We start from the raw sequence: 19,892 nt of genomic DNA on the forward strand, positions 1-19,892 counted from the left end.
GGCCCTGTCCAGCCACCAGCCTGCAATGTGACCTTGGGCCAGCCACTGTCCCCCTCCAAGGCCATTCGCAAACCTTTCTTCGTTTGTGTGTTGAGGACCTACCATGCGCTGGGCTCTGTCTCGGGAGTGAACCGGGTGGACAGATCCCTATGCTCCTGGAGCAAGAGCTGGCCCCTCAGGGACCGGCTAGGGGCCCCTAGCTCAGCCCCAGGTCTGCCCCCATGGCAGGGAACCCGTCTCCTCCCTCCAGGACCTGGAGCGCGGGCGGAGGGAGATGGTAGAAGAGGACCTGGACGCAGCCCTGCCCCTGCCCGACGAAGATGAGGAAGATCTCTCCGAGTATAAATTCGCCAAGTTCGCTGCCACTTACTTCCAGGGCACGACCACGCACACCTACACCCGGCGGCCACTCAAGCAGCCACTGCTGTACCACGATGATGAGGGTGATCAGCTGGTGAGGACTGGGCAGTATGGGTGCAGAGGGGCAGGGGCCCTGGTATGCAGGGACCAGGGCTGACTTCACCCGGCGCCCAGCCTGGGGCGGGTCACAGGGCAAGGCCCGGAGAGCGAGCGGCACTCAGCTCAGTGGTCCTCCTCCGGTCGAGGGTGGGTTGCGGTTCTCTAGCCTCTCTGTGGGTCATTTTGATGGCTTTGGTAACATCCTGTGCTCGGGCTTTCTGAGTGGCATGGCTCTGCCTCCCAGGCGGCCCTGGCAGTCTGGATCACCATCCTCCGGTTCATGGGGGACCTCCCAGAGCCCAGGTACCACACGGCCATGAGTGACGGCAGCGAGAAGATTCCCGTGATGACCAAGATTTACGAGACCCTGGGCAAGAAGACCTACAAGAGGGAGCTGCAGGCCCTGCAGGGCGAGGGTGAGGTGAGTCCCAGGTGCCCGGTGGCCACTGTCCCACCCAGGCCATCCCCAGCCATAAGGTTTCAGCAGAAGGACGTACAAAAATTTGCCTCTGCCTCACCCCCTGACCCTTGCCCTGCTCTGTCTACTCCTGAGGGTGAATGTGTGAGTGTTGTATAGGCTGTAGAGTGCTGACCACTGTTGAGGCCATGTGGCAGGGGCAGGTTTTGAAATAGGCTTTGCAGTCAGAGACAGTTTCCATTTGGACTTGTTGGGGGTGGTTTGTGGGTTACTGTACTTCTCAGAGTCTGTTTTCCCATCTGCCACTTGACTGATGGTGGGTTGGAGGGGCAAGGTAAGGTATACGTTGTAAATGTTAGTGTGGGCTTGAGCTAATTCTAGCTACATTGTCAACTGCTCTTGTCATTATTTGTGGCCCAGCCACTTGACCTTGACCCTTGTTTGTCCTGCAGGCCCAGCTCCCCGATGGGCAGAAGAAGAGCAGTGTGAGGCACAAGCTGGTGCACTTGACCTTGAAAAAGAAGTCCAAACTGACGGAGGAGGTGGGAGCAGACCCTGCATGGCCTTGGTGGCCTAGACTGGGCTTGGGACCCACAGGGACAGGAATGGATCCTGCCCGTCCTCAGGGGACTGGGGTGGCTGGCAGGACGGTGTTAGGTGTGATCAGGCAGACGGGGTGCAAGGAAGAGGGCGCTGTGCTCAGTCTGGGGCCGGTCAGGGGGGCTTCCTGGAAGAGGGGGCCATAGGAGCTGGGGAGGCCTGGAGAGGCCGTCCCCAGATGGTGGGAGGGAAGACTGTTCTTGCCAGGGCATGGACTCACTGCCTCTGATCCAGGGGCTTTTTAACTGATGAAAACATTTTTGTGGGTTAAGAGTATCCTTGGGGCATTAACACTATTAGTTTGTTTGAATTCATTCATTTATGTTTTGTGTTTTCTGAGCACCGTCCTGGCCCCTCGCTCCAGGACTGTCCAGGCTGTGAGGGCCGACAGACACGGAGGCATTTGTGGTACAGAGGGACTGGCTCCTTCAAGCCTCTGTTTTTGTGCACACTGGTCCCTCTGCCTAAAATTCTGCCTTCCTCTTCTGTGCTTTGGGGTCACCTCCTCCAGGAAGCCTTCCCCAAGACAGGCTCAGGCTGCTGCTCCGGGACTTCCTGGGCCTGCCTTGCTTTTGTCTTCCTCTTGTTCCCCATCTGAGGCTCCAGTCTGGTTGATAGCTTCGTAGCCCCAGATTTGAATCCCAGCTCTGCTCGATAGCCAAGGCACCCAGAGAAGAAAAACGCCTGCTAGTGTGTTCCTAGGATGGTGGCTTGAGATGCTGACTGTGGGTGCTCAGCGGACACGAGGCCCTCCGGAGCCCTTCCTGTCTGCAGGGGCATGCTCCCACCACTCACCCTCTCACCTGCTCCGTGTCTCTGGGCACAGGGTGGGGCTGGCGCTATGGGCTGTGTGGAACCTGAGGAGAGAAGTCCATTTGAAAGAATCCAGGCCTGAGGCTGTTCGCATGGGGCCAGGGTGCTCATGATGGGTGATGGTGGTGCTTGGAACGTGGGTAGACTCTGGCTGTCGGAGTGGTGTGCGGCCCATCTTAGAGAGCTAGGGATCCCATCGGGGGTCAGAGGAGCAGCCCCTACCCTGCCTGGGGGGACCTCCTTGCAGGGAACGCTGTCAGGGAGACTGCAGAGGAACCATGCTCAGAAGGGGGTGGCACCAGGCCAGCGCCCCCTGGCTGTGTGGGCCAGGCATTGACTCAGTGTCTGTCCTGCATAGGGCGGGGCTGTGATGGTGCTGGGGAGCCAGTGCTCTGGCCACTCCCAGGGTTCTGTTTTCCCAGGGAGTGGGCAGACTCAGGCAAGCGGGAGAGCCCTGCTCGAGCCTCCGCCCTCTGCTGTGTCCCAGGTGACCAAGAGGCTGCATGATGGGGAGTCCACGGTGCAGGGCAACAGCATGCTGGAGGACCGGCCCACCTCCAACCTGGAGAAGCTGCACTTCATCATTGGCAACGGCATCCTGCGGCCAGCACTCCGGTCAGCACCTGAGGGCTGGGGCTCAGGGAGGGGGCAGCTGGCAGGGGGAGCCATCCTGCTCTTCCAGCCCCACAAGGCTTTGGGTGGCAGAATCGTGGCTCCATCACTTTCAGTTCAGTTCAGTCACTCAATCGTGTCCGACTCTTTGTGACCTCATGAACCACAGCACGCCAGGTCTCCCTGTCCATCACCAACTCCTGGAGTCCACCCAAACCCATGTCCATTGTGTCGGTGATGCCATCCAACCATCTCATCCTCTGTCGTCCCCTTCTTCTCCTGCCCTCAATCTTTCCCAGCATCAGGGTCTTTTCAGATGAGTCAGCTCTCTGCATCAGGTGACCAAAGTATTGGAGTTTCAGATTCAACATCAGTCCCTCCAATGAACAGCCAGGACTAATCTCCTTTAGGATGGACTGGTTGGATCTCCTTGCAGTCCAATTTAGTAACTGATTAAGCCAAGCAGGCCTGGGTTTAGCTCTGCTGGTAGCTGGTTGTGTGGCCTTGGTAGAGTGATTTTATCTTTGCAAGGTTCAGTTTCCTCCTCTGCTAAGACGGAATAATAATAGTAGCTACCTTGTAGGCTTGGGGCAGATAAAACTAGGGAAAGTGTGACCTAGGACCTCCATAGTGGCCACTCACTAGACGGTAGCTGTTGGCTATTAGCATTATCTGATGTATAACCCATCCCTGCGGGCACCTTCAGTGCACCCCGCCCAGGCCTGTGCTCAGGGTTACTGTGGTCAGAAGGCATCCAGCACATGCCTCAGGCCCAGGAGAGGCCTTTGCTTGGGTCCCTGGGGTGTTGCGGAGGCGCTGGTCTGTGACTTTTCAGGAGCAATTAAGGAATCAACTCAGCTGCATCAGTGGCGGGAAAACACGGTTTCTCTGAGAACTCCATCTGCACAAGATGTCTGGTTAGGAGAGCAGACAATGAACTCATGTGTGTTGGCTGGGAGAACAGCAGGATGGGGTGGGGTGGGGAGGTCAAGTATCATTTTACCAGTAGGAGGCAGGAAGTCCAGAGAAGGGAAGAGGTTTGCCCAGGGGTCACTGGCCTCTCTTTCATTGCTCCTTGAGGCCAGTTACTACCTTGCTCACCAGAGATGTAGCACTTGGGGCTGTCAGCCCCTGGGAAGAAAAGGTAATTGCCCAAGGTATGTTTAAGGGTTAAGAATTTACCTCATAGGGAGGAGGGAGGGGGGTTCAGGATGGGGAACACATGCGTGCCTGTGGCGGATTCATTTTGATATTTGGCAAAACTAATACAATTATGTAAAGTTTAAAAATAAAATAAAATTAAAAAAAAAACCCAATAAATGACAACCACAAAGAAAAAAAAAAAAGAATTTACCTTATAATTAATCTCATCATCAGACCTTAAGTGATGCTTCTAAATAACACAGTGCCAGGGTCCCTGGACTGAGTCAGAAGCCTGGGTGCTGACTCCCTGAGGGTCCACGACTAATCCCTCCCTTCTCTCGACCTCCATATCCCTGCTTAGAAAGTGAACAGGGTCAGGGCTTCCAGCTACTGGTCTGTGACAAGATGGGGGAAATAAGGATGTTTCTAAGTTTGATTTATTTAAAACATGGTTCTTTGTTCTGAGATTTTGCCATTCCTACTTTTTGGATATTAAAATTACCTTTGTTTTATAAAATGATTGTGATATAGATAGTGGGCAGGGGCTGTGTATTTGGTGTGTTTTAAATGTCCTTATTTGTCATTATAAGTTGATGACAATTAAGTTATAAGCTATTCAACTTAGTAAGTTAGCAACTTCCAGAATGTATTTTGAAGTTGTATTGGTCTGTGAGCTCTCAAAAGTGGGGAGCCACTGAATTAGAAACCTGCCCTTCTAAGAGAGAAGAACAGCAGTGAGTGCCCCCTGGTGGTTACTGCACCATGGTAGGTCCAGCCTTTGTCCCTGAATGGACAGGTAGCATCTTAAGGCTGCAGCTAGGCTGGCATCTTTGGGGGTTTACTGTGCTGGGCATTGTGCCAGGGCCTGTATAAGCCTTGGCTCATTTTTCTTCACAACAATCTTATAAGCAGGGTGCTATCACTTCCCTTTAAAATGAAAACAACACAAAACAAAAAACTACCTTCAGTGATTTTATCTGATTATAAAAGTAATATGTGCATGCTCACTCGCTCAGTCGTGTCCGACTCTTTGTGACCCCCATGGACTGCCAGTCCGCCAGGCTCCTCTGCCCATGGAATTTTCCAGGCAAGAGTACTGGAGTGGGTTGCCATTTCCTCCTTCAGGGGATCTTCCTGACCCAGGGATCAAAAGTAATACATGGCCACTTAAATATTCAAACATACGGAAACATATCAAGAGAGCATCAAAGTCCCTACTCATTTCCTCCCCCAGAGAAACTCCCCAGATGTTTTTCCCATTTCCTGCTCTGCCAGTTTCCATTAGTGGAAGTTGTACCTGCTGCTGGGACTGTGGGTCAGGCTTGGAGGTGAACTCACCTGCCCAGGCCACGCAGCTTGGTGAGGGGTGAGGGGGGGATGGAGCCTGTGCTTCTCATTAGAGTGGTCACTACTGACCATGGTCCCGTGCCCAGAGCAGGGTGTGCACCACCCTGTGGATTGGGGGCCCTGGACTCTGGATTGGAGTTAGGTATGAACGTGCTTCACGTCTGATGAGCCTATCTCCTCCAAAGCCAGACCCTCCTCAGAGCCCTGGGCTCAGCCTTGCCCACCTGGTCCCACTCTGACCACTCTCATCCTGGGTCATCCCTGGCAAGTGGGGGAGTAGGCATCTCACCTGCTGCTGGGATGGAGGGTGGGCTTTCCCTCTGAGACAGTCTGTCTTCCTTCCTTGTACCCCATTCTGCTTAGGGATGAGATCTACTGCCAGATCAGCAAGCAGCTCACTCACAACCCCTCCAAGAGCAGCTATGCCCGGGGCTGGATCCTCGTGTCTCTCTGCGTGGGCTGCTTTGCCCCCTCTGAGAAGTTTGTTAAGGTAGGGGAGGCTTTTGGCCTCCAGGGACAGGAAGGGGAATTGGGCTTGGTCTCTGGTGTCAAGGAGCAGAGCACGGAGAAGCATCTCAGAGGGCAGAGGGGCTTGGCAGTGAGGTCCTGCCCAGGTCATCTCCTCCCAGACCTCCCAGCCTCTGCGGGGCCCATCTTCCTGGCCCTCCTCCTAGGCACCCACCACTTCACTTCTGTCTCCCCTGGCCCCATTTGATTTATGCAGACGCTGAGTTTGACAGCAGTATCTCCTGGACTTTTCACATGCTGGTCTGAAGAACTTTAGTTCATCTCAGGCTCTTTTGTGACCCTGGGTGCCAGGCTCTGGGTGCTGGGGACACAGAGGCAGAGCAGCTGTCAGCTGGATCAGCCCAGCTGGTCAGCAGTATGAGGAGTGGAGGGGTCAGGGAGGTGGACCCTGGAGGAAGAGGAGCAGTTAAGCTGGGTGCAGGGCAGGGGTGGTGTGTGGGGTGAGGCTGGAGGCATGGCTGAGACTAGAAAGGCCTGGATCATGGCGGCCTTTTTGCCAGCGTGAGGCATGTGGGCTTGATCTAGAGGGCAGTGGGGAGCCCTGGGAAGCTGAGGAAGGGCGTGGGTGGAGGTGTCCCCAGGAGCAGGTTGTGGGTGGAGGAACCAGAGGCAGGAGACCTGGGAAAGTTGCTCTGATGGTCCAGGTGTTGCTCACCTGGGTCCATGAACCTTTAGTCAATAGAAGTTGTTAAGAGGCCAGACATGAAATTCAGGCAAGGCTTTACTGAGGCTGGTGCTGTGGTACAAGGGAGTAAGAACAAGAAACGGGTGCCCTGCTTGCTCCCTGGCTCCTTAAATGAGGTGAGGGTGGGGACGGATTGGTGGGTCAGGTCAGAGGTTGTCTGCCCACCCCCTTGGTGGTGGTGCTGTGTGCAGGGCTCGTGGAAAAGTCCCTGCCTCTGCTCCCAGCAGCTCAGAAATGGCAGTTGGTTTGTGGCCTTTTTGTATTTTATTGTTCATAATTGTTCCCACTGCACCTGTGCAGTTATTTTCAGTTCCTTTTGGTTTCTTTGTATTTTGTTGCTCAAGGAAATATCTGTCTAGGTGCAAGCACTCTGGCAAAGGGTCCCAGGTCCCAGCCTATCAGCCTGTGTCACAGGTGGGGAGGCCGAGGGAGGCTGGAGTGGGGTCCCCTGAGTTGGTCCTCTGTCCGTAGTACCTGCGGAACTTCATCCATGGGGGACCCCCTGGCTACGCCCCGTACTGTGAGGAGCGACTCAGGAGGACCTTTGTCAATGGGACACGGACACAGCCGCCCAGCTGGCTGGAGCTGCAGGTGCGACCCCCGGGCGTGTGTGCTTGTGTGTGTGTGCGCTTGTGTCACCGTACACTCCAGTGCCCTAGAAATATTCCCTGCTTTGGGATTCTGTGGTCTTTCAAGCACGCACCCTCAAGTTCTGGAGTCTCAAGCCCCTGGAACAGGAAAGCCCCCAGTGGGCAATGACTCCATCTGCTGGCTTTATAGTCAACGTGACTTGGTGGGGTGTTCCTCTGTGTCTCAATGGCTTCATCTGCAGCATGGCAATGCAAATGTCACTTCACAGGGTCTTGTGATGGTTACATGACAGGAAGACAGGCGTCCCTGGCACCTGGCAAAGCCTGACCACCCGGCCAGCCCTAGTGCCCCAGCTCAGGGACCTTGCAGGTCCTCTCAGGTGGGGAGCACAGCAGGGCTCCCTGGGCACCTGTGACCAGGGACAGGCAATGTGCTGTGGGACGTTTAGGTCTGAGGGCTCCATCTCCAGAAGGAGCTGGGAGCCCAGAGGGCGTGAGATGTTCTGAAGTGAAAGGATTCCCAGGAAGCCTCTTGGGTCACTTTCAGGCCACCAAGTCCAAGAAGCCCATCATGTTGCCCGTGACGTTCATGGACGGGACCACCAAGACGCTGCTGACGGACTCGGCGACCACGGCCAAGGAGCTCTGCAATGCGCTGGCCGACAAGATCTCGCTCAAGGACCGCTTCGGGTTCTCCCTCTACATAGCCCTGTTTGATAAGGTGAGGCCAGCCCGGAAGCCCCTCCTCCCGGCACCGCCAGGGCCGCCCACCAGCTCCCACCTCAGTGTGGCCACCTACCGGCTCGGGCGCCCTTGCACGGTTACTGACCTTCCAGGGCCTCAGTTACCTCCTCCGTAAACCAGTGGGAACCCTGGCCCTGCCCCAGCTCCTTAGGATCATGGAGGGATCCTAAGCACCTAAAGAGAAACCCAACCATACAATGGAGATTGGAGCCCAGGGCTCGCTGCACGCATATGTGCCCAGGTGGATCTAACCCTCTGCTGATGACAGAGAAATAACATGGTGGAGAGAGAGCCACTGGCTCTGAGATCCAGTTTTCCTGTTTGCAAATGGACTTATGATTCCTTATCAGGAATGGTAGTTTCTTTGCACTTGTTTCGGACCGCCTAGACCTACAGTGTGTGCCTCCCGGGGCACATGTGGGCCTGGAGCCTTCGCTGCTGAGCCGGGCCTTGTTGTTGTTGGTTTGTCGCTAAGTCGTGACTGACTCTGTGTGACCCCGTGGACTGTGACCCACCAGGCTCCTCTGTCCATGGGATTTGCCAAGGCAAGAATATTAGAGTGGGTTGCCTGGGGAACCCACTTCTTTTCTGGGGAATCTGCCATTTCCTTCTCCAGGGGATCTTCCTGACCCAGGGATCGAACCTGTATCTCTTGTGTTTCCTGCACTGGCAGATGGATTCTTTACCACTGAGCTACCAGAGCAGCTGAGCTGGGTCTGGATGTGGGGAACTTTTGCCTGCACACCCAGGATCACCACAGGCCACAGAGATGCCCCCACCCCCATCCTAGCAGGTCCAGTGATAGCAGCATGTTTTCTGATGCCATTTCTCTCAACAACAGACACCTTCTGCATCTTCAGTGACCATGTGCCCGTTAGAGTTTCACAAAAAACTTCCATTAGGAAATAGGAATCCCTTGGTTGCTGTGCCAGCTCAGCGCCCATGGTGGGATCCAGGGGTTCCCCTCGGCTGGTCTGCCTCCTGGGTGACCTGGGCAGACCCCTCCTTGCCCTGAGCCTTGGTTTTCCATCTGAACCAGAACAGTTGGCGCAGTTGATGGCTCCTTGCAGTCCTCCCCTGCCTGCTCACCCTTCAGCTGGGTGACCTCTAACCCTGTGCCCACAGGTGTCCTCCCTGGGCAGTGGCAGCGACCACGTCATGGACGCTATCTCCCAATGTGAACAGTACGCCAAGGAGCAGGGTGCCCAGGAGCGCAATGCCCCGTGGAGGCTCTTCTTCCGCAAGGAGGTCTTCACGCCCTGGCACAACCCCTCAGAAGACAATGTGGCCACTAACCTCATCTACCAGCAGGTGGTGCGAGGGGTCAAGTTTGGGGAGTACAGGTGTGAGAAGGTGAGTGAGAGCTGATCTTCTGGCTGAGCTTGCTTGGTTCTTAGTTGCCTGTTTGCTGAATTTGGCTGAGTGTTGCTATCCCTGACTCACCATCAGTGAATGGGAAGGTTAGCCACATGGAGGTGGGGTGTCATCTAGGCTCCTCTTAGATTTAACACCAACCCCGTAGGCTGGGAAAGAGTGAAGGCAGGAGGAGAAGGGGACGACAGAGGATGAGATGGTTGGACGGCATCACTGATTCAATGGACATGAGTTTGAGCAAGCTCTGGGAGATAGTGATGGACAGGGAAGCCTGGCAGACTACAGTCCACAGGGTCAGACGTGACTGAAGTGACTGAGCGTGGCACAACGGAGCGAGGGCTTTGAAGAATAGCCTGAATTCTGCCTGTGGGAGGTGTTCCTGCCCTGCTGCAGTGACTGCATGGTGCAGAGTACGTGCTTCACAACTTCCTGTATTGTTCTTTTTTTAAAAAATCTCTATCAAATCATTTTATTTACTTATTTATTTATATTGGAGTATATTTGATTTACAATGTTGTGTTAGATTCAGGTTTACAGCAAAGTGATTTAGTTATATGTGAACATATATTCATTCTTCTTTGGATTCTTTTCCCATATAGCTTATTACAGAGTATTGATAGAATTCCCTGTGCTATATAGTAGATCCTTATTGATTGTCTATTTTATTAATACACGTAGTAGTGTATATATGTTAACCCCAACCTCCAAATTTATCCCATACTCTTTTCCTCTTTGGTAACCTGAAATTTGTTTTTGAAGTCAGTGTCTCTTTTTCTGTTTTGTAAATAAGTTCATTTGTATAATTTTTCTTAGATTCCACATATAAGAGATATCATATGATATTTGTCTTTCATTGACTTATTTTACTTAGTATGATAATCTCTTGGTTCATCCATGTTGCTGCAAATGGCATTATTTCATTCTTTTTAATGGTTGAGTAATATTCTATTGTGGGGCTTTCCAGATGGCTCAGTGGTAAAGAATCCACCTGATGAGCAGGAGACATGTGTTCAATCCCTGGTTTGGGAAGATCCCCTGAAGAAACAAATGGCAATCCACTCCAGTATTCTTGCTTGGGAAATCCCATGGACAGAGGATCCTGGTGGGCTACAGTCCATGGGGTTGCAAAAGAGTCGGACACAACTTAGCAACTAAACAGCAACAATATTCTTTTGTGTATATATATGCATGTCATATTCTTGGGCTTCTCTGGTGGCTCAGATGGTAAAGAATCTGCCTGCAGTGTGGGAGACCTGAGTTCGATCCCTGGGTTGGGAAGATCCCCTGGAAAAGGGAATGGCTACCCACTCCAGTATTCTTGCCTGAAGAATTCCATGGACAGAGGAGCCTGGCGGGCTACAGTCCATGGGGTTGTAGAGAGTGAGACATGACTGAGCGACTAACACTTTCACTTTCACGACATATTTTTTATCCATTTCTCTTTTGGTGGACATTTAGGTTGCTTCCATGTCTTGGCTATTATAAACAGCACTGCAGTGAACACTGGGGCACATATATCTTTTCAAAGTATGGTTTTCTCTGGATATATGCCCAGGAGTGAGATTGCTAGATCACATGGTAGTTCTATTTTTAGTTTTTAAAAGACCTGTCATACTGTTTCCATAGTGTGTTTGCTTAGTTGTTCAATAGCTATGCCAAATTTACGTTCCCATCAGCAGTGTAGGAGGGTTCCTTTTTCTCCATATCCTCGCCAGCATTTATTATTTGTAGACTTTTTGAATATGACCTTTCTGATTGGGTGTGAGGTGATACTTCATTATAGTTTTGGTTTGCATTTCTCTGATATAATTAGTGATATTTACCATCTTTCATGTGCTTTTTGACCATCTGTATGTCTTTGGAGAAATGTCTATTTAGATCGTCTGCCCATTTTTTGATTAGGTTGTTTGTTTGCTACTGAGTTTCGTGAGTTGTTTGTACATATTGGAGATTAATTCCTTGTTGGTTGCATTGTTTGCAAATATTTTCTCCCGTTCTCTGTTATCTGTTTGTTTTGTTGGTGATTTCCTTTGCTGTGCAAAAGCATTTGAATTTCCTACATGTTTATTTTTGTTTTTATTTTCACTACTCTAGGAGATGGATTGGAAAAGATATTGCTGCAATTTATGTCACAGAATGTTCTGCCTATCTTTTCCTCCAAGAGTTTTATAGTATCCAGTCTTACATTTAGGTCTTTAATCCATTTTGAGCTTACATTTGTGTATGGTCTTAGAGAATGTTCTAATTTCATTCTTTTACATGGAGCTGTCCAGCTTTCCCAACACCATTTATTGAAGAGACTGTCTTTTCTCCATTGTATAGTTTTGCCTCCTTTGTCACACATTAGTTGACCATAGGTGCCTGGGCTTATTTCTGGACTTTCTATTATGTTCCATTGATCTATATTTCTACTTGTGTGCCAGTACCATACTGTTTGACTGTAGCTTTGTAGTAAATAGTCTGAAGTCAGACAGCCTGATTCCTCCAGTTCCATTTTCTTTTTTCTCAAGATTGCTTTGGCTATTCGGGTTCTTTTGTGTCTCTCTACAGATTTTAAAGGTTTTTATTTTAGTTCTGTGAAAAACGCCATTGGTAATTTGAGAGGGATTGCACTGAATCCATAGATTGCCTTGGACAGTACAGACATTTTGACAATATTGACTCTTCTAATGTAAGAACATGGTATATCTTTCCATCTGTTTATGTCACCTTCAGTTTCTTTCATCAACATCTTACAGTTTTCAGAGTACAGGGTTTTTGCCTTCTTACATAGGTCTATTCCTAGGTATTTTATTGTTTTTGATGTGATGGTAAATGGGATTGTTTCCTTAATTTCTCTTTCTGATTTTTGTTGTTAGTGTATAGAAATGCAAGATATTTCTGCATATTAATTTTGTAGTCTGAAAATTTACCAAGTTCATTCATGAGCTCTAGTAGTTTTCTGGTAGCATCTTTAGGATTTTCCATGTACAGTAGGTCCCCTACATTTGAACGAGTTCTTTTCTGAGAGTGCATCCATGAGTCTAATTGTTTTATGTCTGACAGTTATCCTAGGTATCCAACTAACATAATCAGCTATATAGTACTATACTATAATAGTCTTATAGTACTTTGCACACAAATAATCCATAAAAGACAGCAAAATAAAACATTTCTAATCTTGCATGTAGTACCTTCAAAGTACAGTACAACCCCTGGCATAGAGAGGCTGGAATTGAGTAAACAGGCAAGAAGGTTATTGACTGGAGGAGGGAGAGGAGGCAGGAGATGGTAGAGCTGAAGGATCACCAGCACTAGGAGATGGAGGGCAAGCTGCAGTCTCACTTACGTCTGACACTGACGGCACAGGTTCTGGCTCCTTGCTGGATTCAGTTCTATCTACCCTCTTGAAAAAATGATCCAGCGATGTCTGGGTAGAAGCTGTTTTTTTCTCATCATCATGACACAGTGGCCCTGGATGGCATTCTAAACAGCAGCTGCAAGCTTCGTGCACTGTTCTGTGCTTAGGTTCTGTGCCTCAAAACTGGTAGTGCCTCCTCAAATCCAGAAGATCTTGCCATTCCCTGTGTCGTGAATCTGTTTGGTTACTTCTTCCTCTTGTCTCTCTTTGTCCTGTGTCTGGGCCTCCAGTTCCATCAGGTCTTCATTAGTAAACTCCTTGTGTTACATAGCAAGGAGTTCAATGAAGTCATCCTCTTGCAGATCTAGCTTGAAATAAAGATAATGTACTAGTGTACTCTATACTGGAGAAGGCGATGGCACCCCACTCCAGTACTCCTACCTGGAAAATCCCATGGACGGAGGACCCTGGTAGGCTGCAGTCCATGGGGTTGCTGAGGGTTGGACACGACTGAGCGACTTCACTTTCACTTTTCACTTTCATGCATTGGAGAAGGAAATGGCAACCCACTCCAGTGTTCTTGCCTGGAGAATCCCAGGGACGGGGGAGCCTGGTGGGCTGCTGTCTATGGGGTCGAGCAGAGTTGGACACGACTGAAGCGACTTAGCAGCAGCAGCAGTACTCTATACAGTATTGTGCAGTAAAGTACACAAAAGCACAGCGGGCTACTTGGAGAGGGTGCACACATGTGACAATGTATGCCAGATACATGAACTGACTTATGTGCCTGGACATGCAACATGTTTACACCTTTGAAAGTTCACAACCTGAAGGTTCGTATGTAGGGGACTTACTGTATAGTATCATACCATATGAAAACAGCGACTATTTTATTTCTTTTTCAATTTGGATTTCTTTTATTCCTTTTATTTCTTCTCTGATTGACATGGCTACAACTTCCGAAACTACATTGAATAAAAGGGACAAGAGTGGACATCCTTCTCTTGTTTTTGGTCTTAAAGGAAATACCTTCAGTTTTTCACCATGGTGAAGGATGTTAGATGTGGTTTTGTCATATATGGCCTTTGTTATGTTGAGTTAGTTTCTCTCCATGCCCACTTTCTGGAGAATTTTTATCACATATGGTTGTTGAATTCTGTCAAAAGCTTTCCCTGCTTGTATGAGGTTGATCGTATTGTTTTTATTCTTCAGTTTTCTGCATGTATTAGGTTGATCATATTGATTTGCCAATACTGAAGAATTTTTGCATCCCTGGGATAAATCTCACTTGATCATGGTGTCTGATCCTTTGACTGTAGTGCTGGATTTGGTTTGCTTGTATTTTGTTCAGGGTTTTTCTGTCTGTGTTCATCAGTGATTTTCTTTTTTTTTTTGGTGATATCTTTGTCTGGTTTTGGTATCAGGGTGATGGTGGCCTAATAGAATGAGTTTAGGAGTGTTGTTTCTTCTGCAATTTTTTGAAACAGTTTCAGAAATATAGGTGTTAATCCTTCTCTAAATATTTGATAGAATTAGTCTGTGAAGGCATCTGGTCCTGGATGTTTTGTTTGTTTGAAGTTTTTAAATCACAGTTTCAATGTCAGTACTTGTGATTGGTCTGTTTGTATTTTCTATCTCTTCTAGGTTCAGTTCTGGAAGATTGTACATCTCTAAGAATTTGTCCATTTCCTCTAGATTGTCCATTTTATTGTTATATAGTTGCTTGTAGTAGTATCAGAATCCTTTGTATTTCTGTGGTATTGTAATTTCTCCTTTTTTATTTCCAATTTTATTGATTTGCCCCCTCTCCCTTTTTTTCTTGATGAGTCTGGCTAAAGGTTTATCAGTCTTATCTTTTTGAAGAAGCAGCTTTTAGTTTCATTGATCTTTGGGATTATTTTCTTTGTCTCTATTTCATTTATTTCTACTCTAATCTTTATGATTTTCTTCCTTCTACTAACTTTGGGCTCTGTTTGTTCTTCTTTCTCTAGTTGCTTTGGTGTAATGTTAGATTGTTTATTTGAGATTTTTCTTCTTGTGTGATATAAGATTGTATTGTATGAACTTCCCTCTTAGAACAGCTTTGCTGCATTTCACAGGTTTTGGATTATCATGTTTTTGTTTTCATTTGTCTCTAGGAATTTTCTGATTTCCCCTTTGATTTCTCCATTGATTATTTAGTAGCAGGTTGTTTATCCTCCATGTGTTTGTGTTTTCTGTACAATTTTTTTTCTTGTTGCTGATTTCTAATTTCATAGCTTTATGGTCAGAAAAGATGCTTGATGTGATTTCACTTTTTATTTATTAAGGCTAGCTTTATGGCCCAGCATGTGATCTACTCTGGAGAATGTTCTGTGTACACTTGAAAAGAATGTGCATTTGCTGCTTTTGGGTGAAATGCTTTATAAATATCAGTTAAGTCCACCTGGTCTACTGTGTCGTTTAAGACCTGTGTTTGTTTATTGATTTCCTGTCTGGATGATCTGTCCATTGATGTAAACAGGGTGTTAAAGTCCTCCACTATTATTGTGTTACTGTCAATACATTCTTTTATGGCTGTAAGCATTTGCCTTATATATTGAGGTGCCCCTATGTTGGGTCCATTATATATTTATAGTAGTTTCTTCTTGGATTGATTCCTTGGTCATTATATAGTGTCCTCCTTTGTCTTTATAACAGTCTTTATTTTAAAGCCTATTTTGTCTAATAGGAGTGTTACTACTCCAGCTTTCTTTTGATGTCTATTTACATGGAATGTGTTTTTTCATCCCCTCACTTTCAGTCTGTGTATGTCCCTACATCTGAAGTGGGTTTCTTGTAGACAGAATATACATGGGTCTTGGTTTTGTATCCATTCAGCTAGTGTATGTCTTTTGGTTACAGCATTTAATTCATTTTCCTTTAAGGTAATTACCAATATGTATGCTCTTATTGGGGCTTCCCAGGTGGCGATAGTGGTAAGGAACCTGTCTGACAATGCAGGAGATGTAAGAGACACTGGTTCAGTCTCTGGGTTGGGAAGATCCCCTGGAGGAGAGCATGGCAACCCATTTCAGTATTCTTGCCTGAAGAATCCCATGGGCAGAGGAGCTTGGCAGGCTACAGCCCATAGTGTCGCAAAGAGTTAGACACAACTGAAGTGACTTAGCACTCACTTACGCATGTTCTTACTGCCATTTTGTTAATTGTTTTGGGATTGTTTTTGTAGTTCTTGCTTCTTCTCTTCCTTTTTTGTTCTCTCCTCTTGTGATTTGATGACTATATTTAGTGTTGTGTTTGGATTCCTTTTTCTTTTTTGTGTGTGTATCTATTGTAGATTTTTGGCTTGTGGTTACCATGAAGTTTCAATATAGCAGTCTACATGTATCCAAGACTATTTTAAGTTGCTGGTCGCTTAATTTCAAATACATTTCTAATATCCTGCATTTGTACCCTCTTCTCACAATTGCTGAGTTTGATATCATCTTTGTGTGTAAATGATTTCCTGCCTTTACTGCATGTTTGCTTTTACCAGTGAGCTTTCCCATTCGTTATTTTCTTGTTTCTAGTTGTAGACTTTTCTGTCTAGAGAAGTTTCTTTAGCATTTGTTTCAAAGTTAGTCTGGTGGTGCTGAATTCTCCTAGCTTCTACTTGTCTGTAAAGCTTTTGATTTCTCCATTGAATCTGAATGAGAGCCTTGTTGGGTATTCTTGTTTGTAGGTTTTTCCATTTCATCACTTTAAATATATTGTGTCACTCCCTTCTGGCCTGCAGAGTTTCTGCTGAAAAATCATCTGATAACATTATGGATATTCCTATGCTGCTTTTCCCTTGTTGCTTTTAATATTTTCTTTTTGTCTTCAATTTTTGTCAGTATATTAATATGTATCAGCATGTTCTTCCCTGAAGTTATCCTGTATGGGACTTTTTGCTTCCTGGACTTGGGTGGCTGTTTCCTTTCCTGTATTTGGGAAGTTTCCACCTGTTATCTCTTCAAATATGTTCTCAGCCCTTTCTCTCCCTCTTCTTCTTCTGTGACCTGTATAATGTGAATGTTAGTGTGTTTAATGTTTTCTTAGAGGTCTCTCAAACTGTACTCATTTCATTTTTTTTTTTCTTTATTCTTCCTGTGGTATGGCAGTGATTTTCACCTTTATGTCTCCTGGCTCACTTATCCTTTCTTCTGCCTCATTCTATTTTTCCTCCTAGTGTATTTTTCATTTCGGTTATTGTTCATCTCTAATTTTCTTTAAATTTTCTAGCTCTTTGTTAAACATTTATTTTATCTTCTCAGTCTATGCCTTCATTCTTTTTCTGAGATCTTTGATCATCTTTATCATCATTACTCTGAATTCTTTTTCAGGTAGGCTGTCTGTCTCCCCTTCACTTAGTTGTTCTGCGTTTTATCTTGTTCCTTCATCTGGAACATATTCTTCTGCTGTCTCAATTTGTCTTTCTATGTTTGCAGTCCCACAGGCTGCAGGATTATAGTTCCTCTTGCTTTTAGTGTCTGCCCTTTGGTGGACAGGGTAGTCTAAGAGGCTTGTGCAGGCTTCCCGGTGTGACGGACTGGTGCCTGCTCACTGGTGGCTAGAGCTGGATCTTGTCCCTCTGGTGGGCAAGGCTGTGTCAAGGGTGTATTTAAGAGATGGCTGTGGGCTCAGGAAGACTTTAAGCTGCTGTCTGCTGTGTGATGGGGCTGTGTTCCTGTCCTTTTGGTTGTTTGGCCTGGTGCATCACAGCATTGGCGCCTTTGGCTGTTGAGTGGGGCCACATCTTGATGTCAAAATTGTGGCCTCCAGGACAACTCTATGCCAAAGAATACTCTGGGTATTCCCTCCCCCACAAGTGTACTTGTCCTCACAGTGAGCCATAGTTGTCCCCCCTACCTCTCCAGGAGACCCTCCAAGACCTGCAGGCTCCTATGGAGCTGCTGCTTTGCCCTGGGTCCAAGTGCATGTGAAACCTTGTTTGCACCTCTGAGACTGGAGTCTCTGTTTCTCCCAGTCCTGTAAAATTCCTGCAGTTAAGCCCAGGTGGCCTTCAAAGCCAAATGCTCTGGGGGCTTTTCCTCCCTTCGTCAGACCCCCACACTGGGGAGCCTGATATGAGACTCAGAACTCTCACTCCTGTGGAAAAGCTTCTGCAATGTAATTATTTTCCAGTTTGTGGTTGCCCACCCAGAATATATGGGATTTGATTTTATGGGGAATGCACCCTTCCTACTGTCTCATTGTGGCTTCTTCTTTGTCTTTGGAAGTAGAGTATCTTTTCTGGTAGGTTCCAGTCCTTTTTGTTGATGATTTTCCAGCGTTAGTTGTGGTTTTGGTGTTTTCATGAGAGAAGGTGAGCTCAGGTCCTTTCAGTCTACCATCTTATTCTGTGCATCTTGCTGTATTGTTCTGAATTACTCTAGAAACTTCTCTAAAGGAGTAAGAGATCCACTCATTTAGAGCAGAGTTTGCAAACATGTATCCTTTTATCTCTGAGGACAGGACTGACGTGGGTGCTTTGTTTTTGATGGTTTTATGACATTTATGGTTCTGCTGGTGATTAGATGGAGGAATGAGGATGGAAATGAAGGGATGTGTTGGCAGCAGAGGCAGCAATGGTGGAGGTAGTGATGGTGCAGGTGATGGTAAGGGTAGTGATGATGATGGTGGTGAGGGTGGTGGTGGGGTAATAATGGTTTTGGTATTGGTGAACTGATATTCAAGTAGAATATATTAGTATAGCCATATCAGTGGCTAAAACTTTGAAATACTTTAAGCTGGTTGGAAAACTACTGTCTTCAAGGTGCCCAAGAGTCTTTCTCTATCACTCCTGCTTCCAGAGCCCAAGGGAGCCCCGGGCAGGCATCTCTGGGGCTGCCATGCACCGGGCTTAGGCAGAAAAGGGGCAAATGCTTAGTGCCCATCTGGCACTCCGCAGCCTCTGCAGTATAGCCCAGTGGTTGCTCAGTACCTTGACTATCCCCAGGTAGTGTCGCGGTGGTGATGGAGGTAGTCATGGTGATACATCCACCCACCTCTGACAGTCTCATACCCAGGCCTCCTATTCTCCAGGGAAGGCCCTTCTCACCAGGCTGAGAATGTAGTGGCTGACCCAGTACTGATGGGCTGGCTGGTCCCTCTGGGTCAGCTCATGTGCCCTTGGGCATAGTCCAGCTCTGTGCTGGTGCTGAGGTGGGGGCCCAGGAGCAGGCACATGGGACCCTGCCCTTGGGCTGCTCATGGTTCCACCAAGCAGATGGGAGCTCCTGGTGAGTTAGGCAGAGCACAGAGTCCCCAAGGCTGGGTCTGAAAGTACAGGAGGCTTGGTGGCCTGGAACAGCTTCCCAGAGCTTGTTTTGATGAGCTCTCCCCCTACCTAGGAGGATGACCTGGCTGAACTGGCCTCCCAGCAGTACTTCGTGGACTATGGCTCCGAAATGATCCTGGAGCGCCTGCTGAACCTCGTTCCCACCTACATCCCTGACCGCGAGATCACGCCACTGAGGACGCTGGAGAAGTGGGCCCAGCTGGCCATTGCGGCCCACAAGAAGGTCAGAGGGCTGGGGTTTCGAAGGGAGGGCTTTATGGTAACCTGGATGAGGGGTAGGGACCTGAGAACTCAAAGGGGTCACGGCTCTTACCTGACATCTGTCTATCCATGGGATGGGGGGACAGGATGGCACCTTGACTTCCTGGCTGCCAGCAGCCTTTCTCCACTGTGGACATCGGTTCACTGGAGTTTTGTGCCGTCTGGGCTGGACGCCAGGGACACAGATGGATTAAATCCAGTCCTGTGCTCTTACTAGCCCTGCAGGTCAGGAGGGTGGTTGCACATTAGAGAAGCTTCTAGGAGGTACACCTCCTTTCTCCCTGGAGGCGCTCTGGCTCAACTTCCTGCCTGGGGAATTCGAGGTACAGGCCTCCCTCTGCCTCTTACTTGAGGCCCCAGGTCCATAACCAGCCCTGAGTAGCTCTGTTCTAAACTAACAGACCCACCCCAAGTAGGGCAGGGGAGGCCTTGTAGGGTGGGAGGACCCTGGCTGCTGGAGGGGTCCATAGGCCACCCCCCCACCCCCATCTCCAGGCCCTGGTTGTATAAGAGCAGAATCATCTTTGCACACAAGGTGTCAAGGGCTCCAAGATCAGTGTGTCTCATCCCCTTCCCCATGAGGCCTCTTTCCTAACCCGGGAGCCCCGCGTGTCTCCCCCTGAGCTCTGCCTTCCCTGGTGAGCTGCCCACAAGTCTCCACCTGTACCCGAACGCTC

General features: G+C 48.3%; 1 protein-coding gene across 3 annotated transcripts in view; it reads left to right on the forward strand.

Moving 5' to 3' along the window:
* The window catches only part of MYO7A (myosin VIIA), a 112,700-nt gene that overhangs the window by 63,803 nt on the left and 29,005 nt on the right, over positions 1 to 19,892 (forward strand). For all 3 annotated transcript variants that reach the window (XM_061380948.1, XM_061380949.1, XM_061380950.1), the window contains exons 24-32: positions 251 to 454; positions 704 to 880; positions 1,330 to 1,419; positions 2,778 to 2,905; positions 5,756 to 5,882; positions 7,077 to 7,196; positions 7,743 to 7,916; positions 9,065 to 9,292; positions 19,007 to 19,177. In XM_061380948.1, the coding sequence (XP_061236932.1) occupies positions 251 to 454; positions 704 to 880; positions 1,330 to 1,419; positions 2,778 to 2,905; positions 5,756 to 5,882; positions 7,077 to 7,196; positions 7,743 to 7,916; positions 9,065 to 9,292; positions 19,007 to 19,177 (1,419 nt within the window). The remainder of the gene's footprint in view (positions 1 to 250; positions 455 to 703; positions 881 to 1,329; positions 1,420 to 2,777; positions 2,906 to 5,755; positions 5,883 to 7,076; positions 7,197 to 7,742; positions 7,917 to 9,064; positions 9,293 to 19,006; positions 19,178 to 19,892) is intronic.

This window comes from Bos javanicus, chromosome 15, assembly GCF_032452875.1.
Source record: "Bos javanicus breed banteng chromosome 15, ARS-OSU_banteng_1.0, whole genome shotgun sequence".
In the NCBI taxonomy this organism is placed as follows: domain Eukaryota; kingdom Metazoa; phylum Chordata; class Mammalia; order Artiodactyla; family Bovidae; genus Bos; species Bos javanicus.